The sequence below is a fragment of the Bacillus rossius genome, chromosome 1 (assembly GCF_032445375.1).
Source record: "Bacillus rossius redtenbacheri isolate Brsri chromosome 1, Brsri_v3, whole genome shotgun sequence".
NCBI lineage: Eukaryota > Metazoa > Arthropoda > Insecta > Phasmatodea > Bacillidae > Bacillus > Bacillus rossius.
In genome coordinates, this window is record NC_086330.1 from 88,155,218 (window position 1) to 88,173,797 (window position 18,580).

General features: G+C 39.2%; 1 protein-coding gene across 10 annotated transcripts in view; it reads right to left on the reverse strand.

Moving 5' to 3' along the window:
* Positions 1-18,580, reverse strand: part of LOC134539288 (ras-specific guanine nucleotide-releasing factor RalGPS2-like) — a 59,020-nt gene that overhangs the window by 9,316 nt on the left and 31,124 nt on the right. For 6 of the 10 annotated variants that reach the window (XM_063381217.1, XM_063381198.1, XM_063381207.1 and 3 more), the window contains 6 exons: positions 14,719-14,944; positions 14,404-14,571; positions 13,931-14,023; positions 4,522-4,710; positions 3,554-3,724; positions 648-769 (listed from right to left, as the gene is read on the reverse strand). In XM_063381217.1, the coding sequence (XP_063237287.1) occupies positions 648-769; positions 3,554-3,724; positions 4,522-4,710; positions 13,931-14,023; positions 14,404-14,571; positions 14,719-14,944 (969 nt within the window). The remainder of the gene's footprint in view (positions 1-647; positions 770-3,553; positions 3,725-4,521; positions 4,711-13,930; positions 14,024-14,403; positions 14,572-14,718; positions 14,945-18,580) is intronic. The other 4 variants (XM_063381231.1, XM_063381237.1, XM_063381245.1 and 1 more) reach the window with 1 other exon arrangement.

Below are 18,580 nucleotides of genomic sequence, written 5' to 3' on the forward strand. Positions count from 1 at the left end.
TTTCTGAGGATAAATATGGTTGCTGATCGGCATGAAATATCGGCCAGCGAAGATCGGTAAGACGATAATACTGGCCAATTAAGCAATTGGAAATCTGGTATCGGCCCAGCTCTAGTTTATTTACTTTTTTTTCAAGTCACGACATATGTTTATGTCCAATAGTTTGGGTTTTCAAACATGGACACAATTCGTTCCACTACCATTTCGCAACAGTAGTGAAATAACTTTACAATGTATGTTTAAATGCTGAACAAAGTGCTTGTTTTTGATTGGTGTTGTGAATTAGTTATGCCACTTATAATAGTTTTGAATTTTAACTGCTGAAAATAGTAAGTTTATGATCATATCCACAAATTAACTTAGGTTCAAGTGTACTGTTTTCTTTGAAAATAGTTTGTTATCGACAATATTGGCACATATTTATGAAGAGTCTAAAATAATATTAGGATACGAGAAAAAGTACTTAATTTAATTTCCTGCTTGACTTTCAATAGAGATTAACTTTCCTTTAAAATCATGTTCCCACCCGGCTGTAACTTTCACACCTGTGTTCAGAATTTGTAAGTTAAAGCCAGCATGCCAACATGAACTAGACTTGAGCTTGTATTTGCCATGAGCCCCGAGATGAAGACAGGACTGGAGCTTACCCCCGCGGGCATCGGCGAGATGGAAAAGGTCCGGCTGAAGGCTGCTATCAGCCGCCTGCACGCACCAGCCCAGCACGGACACCATCTTGTGGGGCTCCCGCTTGAAGTCATCGCGCTCGTTCCTGCCACACGCAACATGCTCCTCGAGACAACCACACCCCACACCCCACACCCCAGCTCTTCAATGAAAGTTACATGCATTAGCACCAGCAACGTTCTGAAATTTTACAGACACTTGTTGAAAGCATGCAACATTGCAAGGCTCTGCCCTTCCCAACTTTAACAAGTATTTGTTAAAAGAATAAAGATTATATTCTCATTACTGCAGTAGATCAGATGATTATACGCTTCAAGGTCATAGCGGCCTAGTTTTTTATACTTTTCTTCTTTTATTTGCAAAATTATTGCACTTAATTTTAATGTCTAAGTATTTATTTTAAAAAGCTTCTAAACTACAATTTTATTGGCTTTCACTTTGCTGGCTTGGGTATTATTTGTCAATTTCAGTATTTGATTGCATTTGAATGTTCTTTTTTAATAGTAATTTTGCATATGCATTTGAAAGTTCTTTTAAAACAGAGAGTATGGTGTTGAAAGAAAAAAAGATATGAGGCGACACAGCAGCATCGATAGACTATAATTTATCGCATCCTGTGTGAGCCCGGACTGTAAGAATACAGTGTTTTCCCGCATAATCGTAGCACATTTTATACAAAAATCAAATTTGAAAAGTAAGGGTGCGACGATTATGTGGAAAAAATTATTTTTGTTAGGTAAAGTTATTCATAAAAACCAAACCCGTTCATGGAAAGTACGTTTATTTTAAAAAAAAAAAAAAAAAAAAAAAAAAAAAAAAAGGTGGAGTATACAAGAGCACGCCTAACAATTTATATCAATAATTCATGCAACAAAATTTTTTCTTCAACTTTAAATAGAAAAATAAAATCTGTGACCCGAACGCAAGCCACTTGAATCTGTGACGTGAACTAACGTGTAACTATCGTCGTAGTACACACATACCACGAAAGAGTGCGGGCTATCAAATGTAGTTACCTCGGCACTTGACAGAGCGCGCACGTTGCATGAATCAATGAGATATCAATATTCGACTATGTGTGCACACTCTATACAGGTAGCAACATAACCAAACATGAATGATGCCAACTAGCACTGGTTACATTTTTATAAGCGGTACACCGCGGCGACGCAGATGAACAGATAAAAGTTATAACGTTTAAAAATGTCTTTAAAAGAAATTTTACGTCAGACAACTTTGTATTTCCGTTAATTAAATAAGTAAGTGGTAATGTCCGAAAAAAATATTAGATTCCTCCTTTAAAATACATTGTTTTATACGGAAAAGATACCTACACAAAGCGCTTGGAATCTAATAGCGGGACCACAAGCATCATGCGACGTTTAAGCAAAAATTTTTTATCCAAATTTTGACGCCCTAAAATAAAGGTGCGACGATTATGCGATAAAACAGTGTATCTATGTGGTGAATCCCAGAATTTAGTCTGAAATTAGAAAGAGAGAGAGGTGTGATTAGGACAGAGACATGTGACAGAACTAGGAAAAGGCCCGCTGGGCAGGAAATCACTAAATAGTAATGGTGAGAATAAGTGTTGTAGCTTATAGCAAGGCAGCTTTTCAGGAAAATCCCCAGTAAAGTAAATTTTTCTGGAAGCTTTGTGATTTGTTGGATTTCGCCAGTCGTTCGAATACTGTACTTGATTATTAATGTATTTAAATTATTTCTTTAGGTATTGTATTAAGTAGATTTTTACAGGCATGCATCCATTAAACTATTGATATGTTTAGGATGTTGCTTTACTTATGGTCCATGTTTCACTAACATTGATTGAATCATCGCGTATGACTTATGCAGAAATTTAGTGTTTTTTTTTTTTTCAAATCTTACTGATGGTGTTCTTGCCAAGTTGGCAGATATGCATTTGGAAAATACCTCTATGACAGTTGCGGGTATTAGGGGGTAAAATTTTGTTTATAACTGACTTGATACTGCTAGCAATAATTACCAAATGAACATGTCCAAAATTAATTTCTACTTTTATTCTTCTCGACGACAAAATATTCTTTACATGATAGATCTGGCAGCAAACACTAACTTTTGCCAATTTGTACTCACTGTTCTATGTCTTCACAAATTAAAGTCCTTAGCAACTCAGTCGTCACGATAAAAAAAATACTAGGGAAAAAACTCCCGGTGGGCCAGTGGAACACCCAGGCTTACGCTGCACGTCTGGGGCCTACAAATTCTAGTTAAACATCCAAAACTTGATGAAAAATGAAGTTTGGTATTTAACTGCGGTACAGCCCCGGCACCCAAACGTGTAATTGTCCGTCCTTAAAATCTCATAATATGCTTTTATGAGGTGCCGCCCTCACGTCCTTTTCACTGAATAAAAAATATCTAAACGGAGAGAAGAAAAAAAGGGGGGGGGGGGGGGGGGTAATCATACAGTTGGTTAGCTTGATTTAGTTCCTCTTCAATATTTTTCACCTTTCCTTGTTTACGTGACAAAATACATCCGAATGCAACAAGATGAACTGCCATATTGAAACAAAAACGAAACGCAAACATTAAAAACATTTCCACTACCAGAAGAAAAAAAAAGGCCAACATTAATCGTAATCTCGAAAAGCACAAGATATTCAAAATTTCTGTACAACTGTTGTGTAGAATCATTTTCCATACAAATTATGGGAAAACCATAAATGTTGGCAGATCTGCAAGTGGTTTTGTTTGTGCAAGGAACTGTCATCATCTTAGCTGGGCACGATTGTGATTTGTTACAAGCACTCTATGAATTAAAAGCCTGACTTTACACATACCGCTGCACAGCTCGCATACGGCAGTGGACTGCAAGAGAACTACTCACCCCTTGAAAGACTTGGGGCAGAAGTAGACGAGATGGGAGGCCCAAAGCTGCACCCAGTAGCGCTGCCAAGCGCTTACGGCTGGCTTTCGCCCATCCTTCAGCACCGTCTTGCGCCGCAGACAGCCCTGCATTTGGAAGCCGGCGCCCGAAGCATCGTCCCATTCCAACGACCTGTGACAAGCACCACCATAAGCACCTAGCCTACCTCCCCAGAGCTACACACATGGTCACTTGCACTCTTGTGAGGTGACGAACATCTGCAAGCATTTTATGTATTCGTTACCGCAGTGGACAGTTGTTAAGTTTGTGAATTAACATAATTCTCTCTCTGCATGTTTGAATTTGTTTCAAACAATATTCCTCTATAAACTTTGTCTCTATTTCTTTTTGCTCTTGCCAGCTCTTAAGTTTTTCCCTGTGTGTTTTGCCTGTAGATTACTTTAGCCATGATTGCTTGTTTAATATTTCCACATTTTTTATAACTTTTTAACAGAAAATATGAATTGAAAAAAGTTATAATTGCTATGAGGTTTTAAGATTGTAACTTAACTACCTTATGTGTAAACGTAATAGTTTAAAAAACAACTGTGTCAAAGCTGTTTACAATATACACAATTTTTTATTGAATGGGATGCTTCCTAATCTGCACTTTACTGTTTCTTTAATTTGTGAAACACAAAAGATAATGAAAAGTATAACTGGTCTCTTCTTCTTTATACACAATGAACTGCCAGCTGGTTTTCTTTTTCTTCTTCTTCTTCTTCTTCTTCTTCTTCTTCTTCTTCTACTTCTTCTTCTTCACAAAACAGAACTAAAGCCTAGTTTAATGTACAACTAGAATTTTTCCCTCCCAAACACTTTTGGACGCACACACAGAATGTTGCAGTATATCTTAGTTCAGCACGATGTGTAAATGGCATACTGCAACACTTAGCAAAGACGATACTGGAGTTGGAGGGTGTGCTCACCCATGGGGGGCCAGCAGGATGCGGTCCTCGTCGTCCGCAGGCGTGGAAGGAGCTGCCTCCAGGCACATAGTGGGCGCGGGCGCAGGCGCGGGCGTGAGCGCAGGCTCCTCCAGCACCGAGTCATCCAGCAGATGCAGTGGCTTGCCGTCATCACACGGTAGGGGTGCCACCGTAGGCTTGCTGAAGATGCTGCCAACACGCAGACTCACAAACTCACCACACACACTAGCTGCCTGCTACTCGACAGACATACAGAGACTGAGATTACTTGTTAAAACACATGCCAACAAGTGATTCAACTAGTCCCAGACATAAGCAACATTCTAGAAAGTTTTAAACCAAAGCTCATTACCTCACAACTCAAAACTGGAAATATCAACTAGCACTCGCACACACCCTCTTGGTGCCAACAGCCACCATTTGTTCCCCAGGCAATTCCACCCGCCAGAGAGCCAACTAGGCTCTGCTGCTCTCTCTAAATAGCTTCAGGCCACCCCATCACGTGGATTCGTCTTGCCGTTCTCTTAAACTGGGTAATTTCCACAGTGATAGATTTGAACTTAATAATAAACATCCTAGTGAAACCTAAATTACATAGAGTAGGCAGGCGAGAGAATGTGGTATGGCTGCATCTGCACTGCGTGCAAACTGTTTATTTACCAGTTGCAGTAGCCCAGAGAGAGGGTGGGATGGGGGAAGGGGGGAGACAATACAAAAGTCGAGCCGTGGGTGGAAGATAGCTGGGACTATATTAACGGTAAGAGTTTCTGGACACGTGGAGGAGTGCAAACCAATCGGGCGAGGTTTTTTAGTCAGTAGCATGGTGAGGATTTGGAGGCATTCAGGCCGTGGAGTCACTTGCGGGATGAGGGAGATAAGACATGGGTGTACTCTCTTGGGCAATCAAAAATTAATGAGTTTTTAAGGATATCACTACTTCATTTCTTTCACTACTATCAAATGTTTTGACTCTGAAAACAGCAATACTTAGGAATTTTCAAACATGAATAGAAGAATTTCTTTTAAAACAAAAATGAATTTTACTACGTGTAAAATAAGTAACACCTTAAATTACAGACAAAATACAGCTGTCCGCCATTTTAACTAAATAGACAAAGAAATGAAGATAGATGCAATACTATCGATTGCCGTTGTAGTAGAAAAACATTAACATTAAAAAAATTTCTTTTCACAATTTGTTAACTGTATTACAAATCTATGATGTACAGCAAGCTATTCCAAAATGGCGTATTTTTCTGTTTCTTTAAACGTAAATAGCAGAATATGAGTTTTAAATGTTTCGGGCAGTGTAATTATAGAAATTTAACCGTGCTTTAAGAAAACTGTAAGAATGTTAAATATGAAAAAATGCTGTGAAGTGTTTGCAAAATAATAGTACATTATTGTATGCTTGTTGCACATGTCAAATAGATATGTAGTAAAAACAAAAAGACTGTTGAGTCTCATATTATTGAATACAACAAACTTGACAGTCGAGTCAAGCTTTAGTGTGACTCAGCTCAAGTTTTTCAGTCTCTGGCCATCTATAATTTTAATCAACTACAACAAGATGTGTTTCCAAAATTTTCATTTCAATTTTACCACAAGGCATACAATGTTTCAGATGTATTTTAAAAATGTTCGGAGGCCTTATTGAAACATCGCAAAGTTTCTGAACCACTACAAAGTAAATGTCTGAAACCATTGTACTCTTTGCCTTTATCTGGCAATAGTGAGGCTGAAACAAGGACATGTCCTAACACGGCGAGCTCCAAACTAAGAATGAGCTGCACTATAAAACAACACATGCACCATGCACCTCACAACAGAAGCAAAACACTGATGCACTCAAGTGCTAGGCAACTTACACACAATCACAAGTGCTTTCTCCAAAATACTGTGAAAACAAAGAACATGTGCATTGAAACTTTTCTATACATAATGAGTATATAACTGACAGCGGGAGACCACCGCAATGAAATTTGGCACCACTGCTGTGAACCAAGAAATCCAACACACACTTCCCACTCAAAGCTGACTATCAAATTTTCTGACTTTCCCTGATCAAGATAGACTATTCATTAAACCGAGACTGTCCATGCTGGCCTAGTGGCAACAACCAAACAAAACCAAGCAGAACACAAAGTAGCAAGCCATTGAATAATAACACAAAAATATAAAAATTATTTAAACAGCAAGAAATTGACTTTGTAACAAATATTATCACTAATGACATGAAACATAACATTTCTACAAAAAAAAAAACAAGCAACCAAAAAAACATCCAGAGTATAAGACTTTCACGACTAATACCAAATTTACAGGTGAAATTGCTGACACTGCGTACTTGCTACTTTATTAACAACAATAATTCTGACCACTGGAGCCCAGAAGCTCCAGTTCCTCGACCAACAGTTGTGACATGAGTGCACATGTGGACTGAGACACCATGCCAAAGACCCAGTTGCACATAAGGTAAACACCTCAGCCCATGATGCGACCATCAAGCAGTACACCACTTCTACGGCCTCCCGCTGACACACACTATGTGTGGTCATAATTATCATTTGTCCTGGAAAAGTAGGTATCTTAATACAGCTCCACTGATGAAGCTATTTTAGTATTTTAAAATGAAAAACAAAAAAAAATTTTTAATATTTATTCTAATCACTATAAAGAGGAAGGGGGGAAGGGGAAGCTTCATCTATGATGTTATCTAACCTATTAGTTACATTGCATATAGTTTAGTTCTTTTTTTACAAAGGTTGGCAAACCTGATTATTTTTGCTGGTTAATTTTAAGTAGTGATGTGCGAGTCTCGGCATCATCGAGAACGAGTCGAGACAGAAATTTTCTCGATCTCGTCTCGAGATAATTTTTTTGGCTCGGAATTTTCGAGAATTTTGTAAACAAGAAATAGGTTAGGTAATATAATATATTGAGGCAGCATTTTGCGTTGCGTGTTGAAATAATTAACATATCTTCAACGTAACGTAGATCGAATAAAATAAAATATACTTGTTACGATAGTATACACGATCAATTATTAAAAAGTTAAAAACGAACAACTTCCGTTCACAAGTCACTACATGAAACGGTAAACGTAAACAATGAATTGTGCTGTGGTTATCACATTAAATTACAGAAGAAAATGATTATTTTCCGTTAATAAAACAAACATTAAAGTTAAAAATAAATCATTTTCGGTATCAATATCAAGTATCAACGTAAAACGGTACGGTAAAAAATAAAAATATAAACATGACTGCAGAATTCTTCCGCGATTGCATTTTGTTTTATGGCCTTAGGTTATACACGCGGCCAGCAGTATATAACAAGCAACATGATGTTTAAATTGCGGTCCGTATCGATAGTGACATATCGATAGTGGTGAATGTTCAGACTTTCATGATCAAGTACCGTCCATGGCTCAAGGAAACTGTATAGACTATGGAGTCAATAACGTATGTTTACATACGACAGTAGGCAAATAAACTGTTGAGTGTAAAGGTAAAGTTGTAATTGCAATTGCAATTGTGGATACTTGATAAAATTATTGAATAATTATGTATGTTTGTCAGATTATTGAGTTTTACTTTTTTGGATCATATTATCCTGTTAACTAAAGAACAGATTTCTCGATCTCGACTCGATTCTCGAGAATTTTTAAATTGCTTTCTCGATCTCGTCTCGAATTCAAAAAAGTCTTTCTCGCACATGCCTAATTTTAAGCCTTTTAAAAAAATTTGTTCTCTAATATTGGTACGGCTTTTATGTTTATTAATTACGTAAAAAATTATTTTTTTATAATTAACTTCAAACCAGAAATTAAATAAGACAGTTTAGAGTTTTGACTACAGAGACCAATGAATACTTCGTCGGCTAACACGTGGTTTAAGTTTGTTTCACGCCACTTGCGTGTGGGGCGCTGCTGTCGACGAGGTTCGTGGAAGAATCGGCTCTTGCAGCTAGGGAGTTTGTTTCAGTTGCGCCAAGTAAATGGTTCCACGATGCGGTTATGGCAGTTATTACGGCTGCACAGTGCTGTGTGAAGACTTAACGGACATGATGACGCACATCCAATAACAGACGCCGTGCCTGGCCCCTATAAGAAAATCTGTAGTTACGGCATGTGCCAGATCCGATATTTGCATGTGGCAGTTCCTGGTGAAGTTGGGCAACTAACAGGTTTTCTGTGCCTAGTGAAAAGACCCAAGGTTTGATTTACAAATGCTTTACCTTTGTGAATTTACCCAAAAAGTAAGTGTTTCACCCATTTGAGAAACTGCCTAATTTATTTCAAGGTCAGTGGGCATCAAAGTATCCACAGCCCTAGAAAATACAAGTAGGTGCTGCCATTAATTGACTAAGTAATTCTCCAACATATTTTTAAAGGTTGGCGACAAGGTGAAAAATATGTGTCGCTTGAAAGTGCAAGAGGACTGATATTGTCCACACAGTTGGAACCTACGTGCAAGTCAAATAGGAATCACACCCCAGCAGACACTGTGGACTCGCAAATTAGTGTTCTTCAATTGAGAAGTCAAGGAATACAGAAAATATTAAATCTCTTTGCGGACATTAATGAAACGAATGAAAAGTTAGTCTGACTCAGTACGACACACAAAACATTTTGTATATAAACTTTTGTGATGAATTGTTTTGAGGATTTATATGTACATATGTTTGGTAATTCTTAATCAAGGCATAATTTTGTGTTGTAAAGCCTTGTCATGAATTTAGTTATATGTCGTTACGTTAAGACACCGGTATAATATAAAATTACAGAGTATCATTTTTTTAATATTTATACTGACGTCGACCGGGGCTACGCCCCCTAGAGCCCGATATGTTACCACCACCCTCTTTCTTCCGTCCCATCCATTCGAATCTCCCGCGGCCGATGTATGCATGTGCGCGTGTGTAAACGCCTGGCAGAGGCAGAGTTAAGCCAGTGCCTCGTTCCCTCCTAATTTATATTTAATTACGATGATAATATTTCTTTAATTATTCCTAATGTCGTGTATGTAAGATTCAGGGCATAATACTTTATTTAATTTGTTTTCCTTTCGGCAGAAATGCTAAAGGACCGCTACAGACTCAAGACTTGCCGAAGGCCATCCAGTTACTGTAACTTTATTTAATTCTTTCTTGTTTAATTCAATTATTACGTGGTTGCGGTTCATGAACCGCCAGGGTAAAATGTAAAAGGGTGTTTGGTAATTTAATTGGTTTTATTAAATATGCCACGTGGCAATATGGCTCAGGATAACGGTATTACCCGTCTTGGCGCGCAACGCCATTGTCCTGCCACCCCGGCGGCCATTGCTCACCCCAGTCACTTTGTATCACCACCCGAGGTAGGACACACTCTGCACTCCGAGGACTTCAACTTCGCTATACGGACCTGGTAATTCTGTTCTCTGTAATTCTTCTTAATCGTTTTCCTCGGAGCCTACCTTGGTGGTCAGCTGTTTCGTTAATACCTCGTAATCTGTAAGGAATTCAGAAACCACCACGAACGTAACGTCCGACCACGTGGTGGCCGGACAGCCCGTAAACCGATCGCGCTGCAAGGCTCTTAAACAGTTTCAACCTATTTTATAGTTCTTTATGTAATGCGCTCAAGGGGGAATTGTACCGTGTAGTCTACAATAAATCACGTTATCAAACTTGTCTTTTTTCGTTTGACCACGTGTGCACTCCAGGTTGGTGTGTGGGACACCTTAAGAGCCCACGATGTTACTACATAGCGTGCCCGTTGCTGAGAGCGCGTCCAGGTCAACTATTCTGTAGGCAGTGTACGGGGGGCGAGTCATGTCCCCACACAGGCGACGTCAAGCCCAGAGTTAAGAATATCATCCGGGTCCGTGCCCCCTTAGACACGGTGGCGCCCTTCTTACTTAACATCTCTCTAACGCCCCGACAACCCCCAGCGACATCAATACATAGGAAATAGGCTCAGGTTTTGATGTAAAATACTGTCTTGTATTTATTATGATTTTGTTTTCTATTTAGCTAATAGATCTTTTGGAAACCAGCCAGTAGAAACAAGACTTTTATTATGTTCAGTTTTTTGCAAGATTGTGGTGTTTGAAATATTTTTATTTGCATATAAGAAACTGCACAATTTCTAAACCTAACTATGATTTCCCTCTCCCGCCCCCCACTTTATGGTTGTTTAGGTGACTTGAGAGTAACACCGGTCTTTAGGGGGCGACTGGTTTTACAAATTGCCCAAATCTTTAGTTATTTTGGAAAAAAATGATTATATGAGTTTTCCCTGCCCCCCAGTTAGTTATGATGCTGTTTTCCAAGATCAGATATCCCTGTGGAGCACTGTAGGAATTCCCAGGTACTGCACGCTAACTTCCTGCACATAGAACATGAGAGCATTCTACGATGTGCAAAACATTACATGCACCTTAAAACATTTTCAATTTACCCTCCAGGAATAAAGAAAAGAAACAACTAACAAATGAAAAAAAAAATTGAATCTTAAAATTAGAAAAGACAACAAAGCTCTGCTTGCAAAAACACCCCCACCAAAGCATGATGAACAATACACAGCTAAGAAAGGTCATCACAACTCGGCACTCCGACCCATTTCTGCATCCCAGACAAGTCCGTGTGGCCCCATCATTTCGCGAGCGCTCTGCTGTCTTGCATTACGCCTCTCACACCACTCGCAACTAACTACAGTAGAATCCCGCCAATGCGACCCCCCTCTGATGCGTCCATTCCGTTTATACGACCGTTTTTTGAGAAACCGTGAAAAATTTAAGCAGAGAAAGTCGAAAATTGGAGTAAAATCGGCTGAAAAACAAGTCTGTTACAATTTGTTGAGCGCTATGTGTTCACGTTTATCTTGCAGGCATACAAAAGACGGCTAAAAATAGATACCACCCCTCTAGACTGTCCACGCGGCAGTGTCTAGCCGAGCTCGGCGCGTCCACTATAGCACGAAAAGCCGTCTCAGCTGTCATGTTATCTTACCCGGCCGGCGGCTTGACGTCATACGTGACGTGACACTTACCTCTCCCATCCCCTGCTAATTAATTATTCAAGGTTCATCCCTCCCAGAGCCACAAACATTGTAAAAACAACCCCCTCCCCCTCCTTTACCAACTAACATTTCAACACATTCCCTCACTTATTTCAACCTTCTGCGTGAGAAACTGTCAGCATCCTCCTCCCCTCCCACACCGCGTGCGACAAAAGCCAGGTTGTATAGTCCATTCTCGGTAAAATAAATAATTTTATGGGCTTATACGACTGTCCTTCGCCGTTAATAAATACAGTAGAACCTCGTTAATCCGTGACGCGCTAATTCGGGACGATTTAAAAGTGCAGAAAAAAAAGAGAAGTAAAAATTGTCAGCGCTTAAAATTAACGTCACGCGGGCCGGCGGCCGGCAAACACTGCAAGCCATCGCGTGGGCCGCCAAACTCTGCAACGCTGTTTGTACCGACCCTTTGTGTCGCCCCCCCTTTCAGCTGTCACATTTGTCACTCTTAAAACTTGAGGGGGATGTCCTGACTTCTGCTTCCCGTCTCCCTTTGTTTCCACCCGCCAACGCACGGCAGGCGTCTGCCGAGTGAGTGACGTGTCTGGCTGGCATTCGGCTGGATGAAGAAGGGGGGAAGGGGGGGGGGGGGCCTACCCAAAATTTATGAGTGCAAGGTCAGCACGATCTTATCTTTCTCTCTTCGGCTGTTGTAAATGACCGCGAACTAATGGCTAGGCAGTGCCGTATTTTTTAAAGCTGAGACACTAATTCGAAGACGGCCATTACGGTTAAGGGATTATCCGGGTTTATTTATTTTTTTTAACAGAGTTTCAATTATCCGGGCATCGGCGGGTCCCAATTAACACGAATAATGGGGAGTTTACTATTTTTTATCCATCTGCTGCCAAGGCGCAGTAAGCTTCGGGAGATGTTACATCACATGACCTTGGCCTTAACACAGCTACACGCCGGTGTCTGAGAAGCTTGACAAGACCTTCCGGGCTTTTAATCGCTAGTCCGTGAAAATCGGTAATCCGTGATTATCTCCGTCCCGACCATCACGAATTAACGAGGTTCTACTGTACTTTATAAGTTTAAGTTATGATACAATTTGTTTATTAGTCACACAACAGTTTCTGCTGAAAAATCACTAATACCTCGAATTTTATTGAATAGAAAAATTTAGCAGGGCCGTAAATATATTTATTTTACTGCATAGTTACTTTGCCATCTGCATTCCAACGTGTTTTTTTTTCCTTTTTTTTTTACGCTGTGAAGGGACGCTGTGAAGGGACGTGGAAAAGATAATTGCTTGAGCTGTCAAAATAAACATCGCTGACGGCAAGGGCAGGAGCGCATCCTGTCGGTCTGTCGCTGTGATTATCTACTCCAAAAACATGTCACAGCATTTCAGGATAGCATTGTTCTTATATCTTTCGTTTATAGTCGAATGTTTTCTACCTGATCCACACAAGTTCCTTCGCCACGTTTTGAACGAAAATAACAACAGGGGGGGGGGGGGGGGGGGGGGGTAAAAAATTGGCCCGAATTCTCTATTGCGACCATTCCGTTTATAAGTCCGTTTTTCCGGGAACCGTGAGGGGTCGCATCAGCGGGATTCTACTGTACCTACGTCTGGAGCTGCCACGCAAATAGTTTGTTTAAACCAACCCCAGGATTTCTGTTCAGATAATTACAGCAGCATCTAGCACATCAGTTTGCTTGAGCACATTATTTAACACTATAACAAAAAATAAAGGTTTTTCTCGTATGTTTATTCCAATTATTAAATTTATCAAATTTCATTTCAATCCTATAACTAAATTTATAACTATTTGGCACTGCTACATGTGAAAATTCCAAACGAAAGAACTATTTAAAAACTCAGATATGCGAAAGCCACATCTACAAGACGGAGGACTAAGCACGATGCTCAAAACGAGCCCGACAACTATTCAAGGAAATTAGACACTGTTGCTTAGGAAAAAATTATATTTTTCCTTCTGTTCCAATTGAAATGACACAATAGGTGGCTATGAAATCTGAAGAAATGATGCTGACACTCATGACATGTGATGGCACCACATTCCCGCCACCACCAAGGCTTAGTCCCTGCTGTGTAGCAAGTATCTGAACGCTAGAGTTGCAAGCTGGAACAAAGCACAGCTCACAGACCCTTTTGCCTGCCACAATCTGATGCTAGTGAAAAAATAACGTACTAATGCCAGTTATTGAGCTATACTGAAGAAGACTGGAAAGACTGCAAAATTCACAAGACACCAATTTACCATCAACTGAATCCCAGAAGTCAAGTGGGTCTACGATATGCTGTTAGCAACTGCGAGAGAGGTCGGACTGGCCTGGGACGCGAGCAAGGGGCGGAGACGCGGAGCAACTCACCCCGCGGGCGCGGGCACCCATGCCAAGGCACAGCCCACCTGGTAGTGCTGCCCTGCCTTGTGGAAGTTGCGCGGCAGGCTGGTGCTGCGGAATCTGCGGAGAAAACACGTCCCATCACTCTTGTCACGACCACGTGCAAAACTGGGTGCTTACACTGATCCATGCTCCTGCACTGGTACCAACAGCTCCGCGCCAATAACTGAACAACAATGTTGGATGGGAAGGGCACTCTGTTTAACAGCAAACAATTGCACCAGCATGCAGCTTGGTACTGTCGGTGCACATGCCTACTGCCAGGTATGCTCTATGCGCACAAACATTTTCAGTACTGTCAAGCACGCTCTGCATGAACACATATGATATGCCCCCTCAAGAGCAAAACCAGACTGAAATTGCGTTAGGAACTTGTGATATTTAAGTACATGTTTTACCGACTCGGTCTGTGCGAGGCACTAGGACGGACAGCCACTCACTTGGTGCCGAGGCTGCGGCACTTGCGGTGCGAGGGCAGGAACTTGGCAGAGGCAGCGGGGCCCTTGGCGGGAGACAGCCCCAGAGAGGAAATGGCTGCGTCGCTCACCGACTCCTTGGAGCTGGACGAGCTGTGGGCGGGCGATGGAGGCTCCAGCAGCAGAGACAGCCTGCCACAAGCACAGCAGTCGGCACTCTGTCGGACACTTCGAAAAGTATGACCGAGAGTTACAGAGAGCTACGTGTTGGTGCTCATAAGGGTCAGGGGTGAAAGGGGTAGAAGGGAGAGGAATGGAAACTATAGTGAACGTGCATACTTGTACTGGTCGTCCTCTACGAACTTCTGCAGCTCGTCGATGTAGCGTACGGAGCGCAAGTACGCCTGCACGGCCGGCAGTGGCGCCAGGTGGCTGTAGTCAGACTGCTGGTAGTGTGCAATCACGCGCAGCACGTTGTTCATCTTAAGGCGGCGCTGCTCCGACTCCAGGCCGCCTGAGTGCGGATGTGCCACGTCTATGTAGGTGAGGTCCGTCAGGAACAGGCCTGCACACACACACTCTGTAGTTCAGCCAGAGTTTTCAGTGTCTGTTTAAATGGCTATTTATTCTCTGTTTTCAAAGCATGATTTCCGTCATTATTGCTGTCCTTGTTTTAGTGTGCTCTAGGGTTAGTTATATGACAGAGCACAAGTTTTAGATAAAACTTTATAATGTAACTATATATTTTTTTATGTATCTGAAATTTAGAATTAAAATTATGAAAACACAGTTTCTTCATCGTTGCAACACCTGATTATATTCAATTTTAACTTCTAAGGTGATGTAACTGAAAGATGCCATCTTGGTTTCTACCATTTTGTCAATTTTTTTATATAGATCATTTAAAATTAAAAACTTTGGTTCTGTTTAAACATAGCATATAATTCAATGGAATATGCTGTTAATAGTGACCAACTGCTAAAAATAGTTTCTCCTGTGAAGTAATAATTGGTATTTAGCATTAAATCCTTTTTCTTACAGAGTGGCATTTACTGTAATAATACTGTCATTAGACACTATTTTATGGACATATATTTAACAAATAGTAAAATAAAAAAATTAAAAAAATAATTTTACATCTTATGATTAACAATGATATACAAAGTAAAAATTTTTCTGCTAACCAGATTAATATAAATCTGGCAACAGTGGACACCATTTACTCTGTAATGCAAACTAAGAGCAAACATATTATATATCATCACTTTCACCAACACAAACTCAGGACTACCTTGCTACAATTATGTTACTTCAAAGGGTTGTTAATAGCATTTTGAACTAGTACATATTTTCAGGTGGCCACTATCCCCGCACTATTAAAATTTCAGGGTTTTTTCCACTGTTTTTTAAAGTGAAAATGAGTGAGTGTTCAGAACTAATCAAACTTCGCTTCTGAACATTGAAAGAAATTATGGTAACAAATATTTATATTTCATTTATGATTAAGTATTTATCTTCAATAAAATATGGTAGCTTTGACATGTCTGAAACATAAATACACACATCATTTTTAATAATTTTAACAAAAGCCAAACATAATTGCTGGTTTACAGTAAGGCACTTAAATCTCATTAGTGATTACTCTCCTCACTGACGGAAGCCAGTACCAGTGGTATACACATCAGAGTCCTTGACTTACAGCCCCTGTGGTCACTGGTTCAAATACCCTCTTGGCTAGCAACCATGGCAGGACAATCACCATTTATTATTTTTAAGTTGCTAATCTTAACAATTTTGAATTACCTAGTGCATACTTTACTATCACCATTTGCTATGTATGTAAGTTGCCATCGCAATCCCAAATGTATTAACGTCACTTTGCTATATGGGATCTTTTTTATAATAATATACAGCTAAGTGAATGTTAAAAAATTAGTAACATTATTTTTATTTAGATACATCTGATTACCTGTTCGTAATTAATAAATTTTAAGTAAATGTGTTATGACTTATGAATGGCAAAACTGAGCAGGTTTATCTATAAACACATTCATCAATGACGCCAACCAATATTACACAGACCCTAGTGTGTCCACATGCAGTTCTGTCAATAAAAAAACCTACATATTAATGTTTACAAAGCAATTATACCGGACAGCTAGTGGAACAAAAATAAAAGCCAAAAGTGGGAAAATATGTGGTTAAGTTTACAAAATAGAAGGCCTGTGCAAATATTCAAATTTTCGAATACGAATAATAAACTGTTCGTATTTGATTTTACCCAAAATTTAATACTTTGAAATAAATAATATTAGTTTCGTTATGAATACTTAACATAAAATATCTCATGAGTTTGTCATATACCAACGTTCACTGCTCAAGTCTCAGATTAAGTCATTAGGTGATATAAATATTTTTTTTATGTTTAATGGGACTTCATAATCAAAAACATGAAAAATAAGTGACATTTTAAACATGCAACAAGTATTCAAAGTTTTTTTTTTATGCTACTGTCTCACTAAATAGTATTGGGAAAAAACACACAAAAATTCAAAACACGGCCCATTTGTCATTTAAAACTTGAAAACGAAATATTATTTGTATTCTTTTCATCACATACACCAGAAGTGGGAAAAGATAAATAAACGTCAACAACCATGGGCTACATCAGCCACAACACAGAAGCTACATTGAGATGGGCATTAAAAGAAATAATCGTCATAATTTCAATGGCGTATAAACGAATAGACACATTCGATCTAACACATGATAGAATAGCAGCTTACTTTGTGTATATATTTATGACGAAATAGAAATTGCAACTAAAAAATATATAAAACACATAAATAATAGTTTAAGATTCCCGATGAAATTAGCAAAAATTGTGTTTAAAATATTGCTAAACTAAAATACAGTAGAACCCTGTTATAATGAATCTGAAGGGAGTAGTTTATATGTTCACTATAGAGGGGAAACTTTATATCTGGGAAAACTTTTATATTGGCAATTCATACTCAAAAGCATAATCTTAACTACACATAGGCCTAAGCCAAGAAAAGAACGAATGAAAATACTCAAAGCAAGTTTTATGAGCAAATGCAGATATTTTTAATACACTACACATGTACAAACTTTCTATTAATAGTTCTTCGACATCGGCGTATTTTCATTTTTTCAGGCGTTTAATACTCTGTGACGTGTTCGCAGCTTGAGAAAGAAGATTGTCCAGCTTGTTTAATATTGTACTTAATGTGGATGTTGCAATTCCCAGTTCCTTTGATATTAACACATGCGGGACTGTGGGGTTGGAGTCTACCTTTTTAATAATGTCCAGTTTATCTCGCACAGATAATGCCTTACGTTTTTTAACGCGTTTTTCACCCTTTTTTATGTATGTATTTCTTATTGAAGCACATTTGCAGCTTAATAACACGAAATTCTTTTTACCGTCAAAAGTAAATAAACGAAAAATAACGAGTGGCGCATCAAAGATCACTACGTATCATTTAGTATCGCAGTTGCTATAGCTGGAACGAAAATTTCTTACTTTCTATGGAAAAATTTAGTCCACAGAGTTCTATCTAGTGGTAGTCTTACGAACCTTACTCTATCAAAATGTCCGAAACGTGAACGATAAAAATGAGACGTAAAAATATTCAATTTGCTGCTATAATGTACATACGTATTTGTGTAATTTATGTTTAATTTTGATAACTTATTAAATGTACACGCGTTCGCCCATTCTTTAGCTATGCAGGGAAAACTATTTTTTATTTTCACCAAACTGAGCACCATTTCTGGCTACACGTAGCCTACTGAGGCAACTCGATTACGACTTGTTTATAATATGAACAGTGGACAATCGAGTAGCATATTGCGGAGAAAAACGTTAATGTGATCCAGAATAGACGTTTTGTGAAAAAACTTGTAATTATATGAAAATATTTGAGATAAATGTGCATTATGTCGGCAAAATTTGTTCGTTATACACGGGAAAACGTATCAACATTGACAAAAGTTGTACGCCATATCCAATAAATTAATACATAACCTCACATCATTTTGCCGGGACCGAGACGGAAATTTACAATAAACGGGAATTCATTATAGGCGGGTTCACTATAAACGGGTTCTACTGTACTATATACCTGGCTGCCGTTAACGAAAACTCATGAATAACTAGGGTTCATATATGTAAATA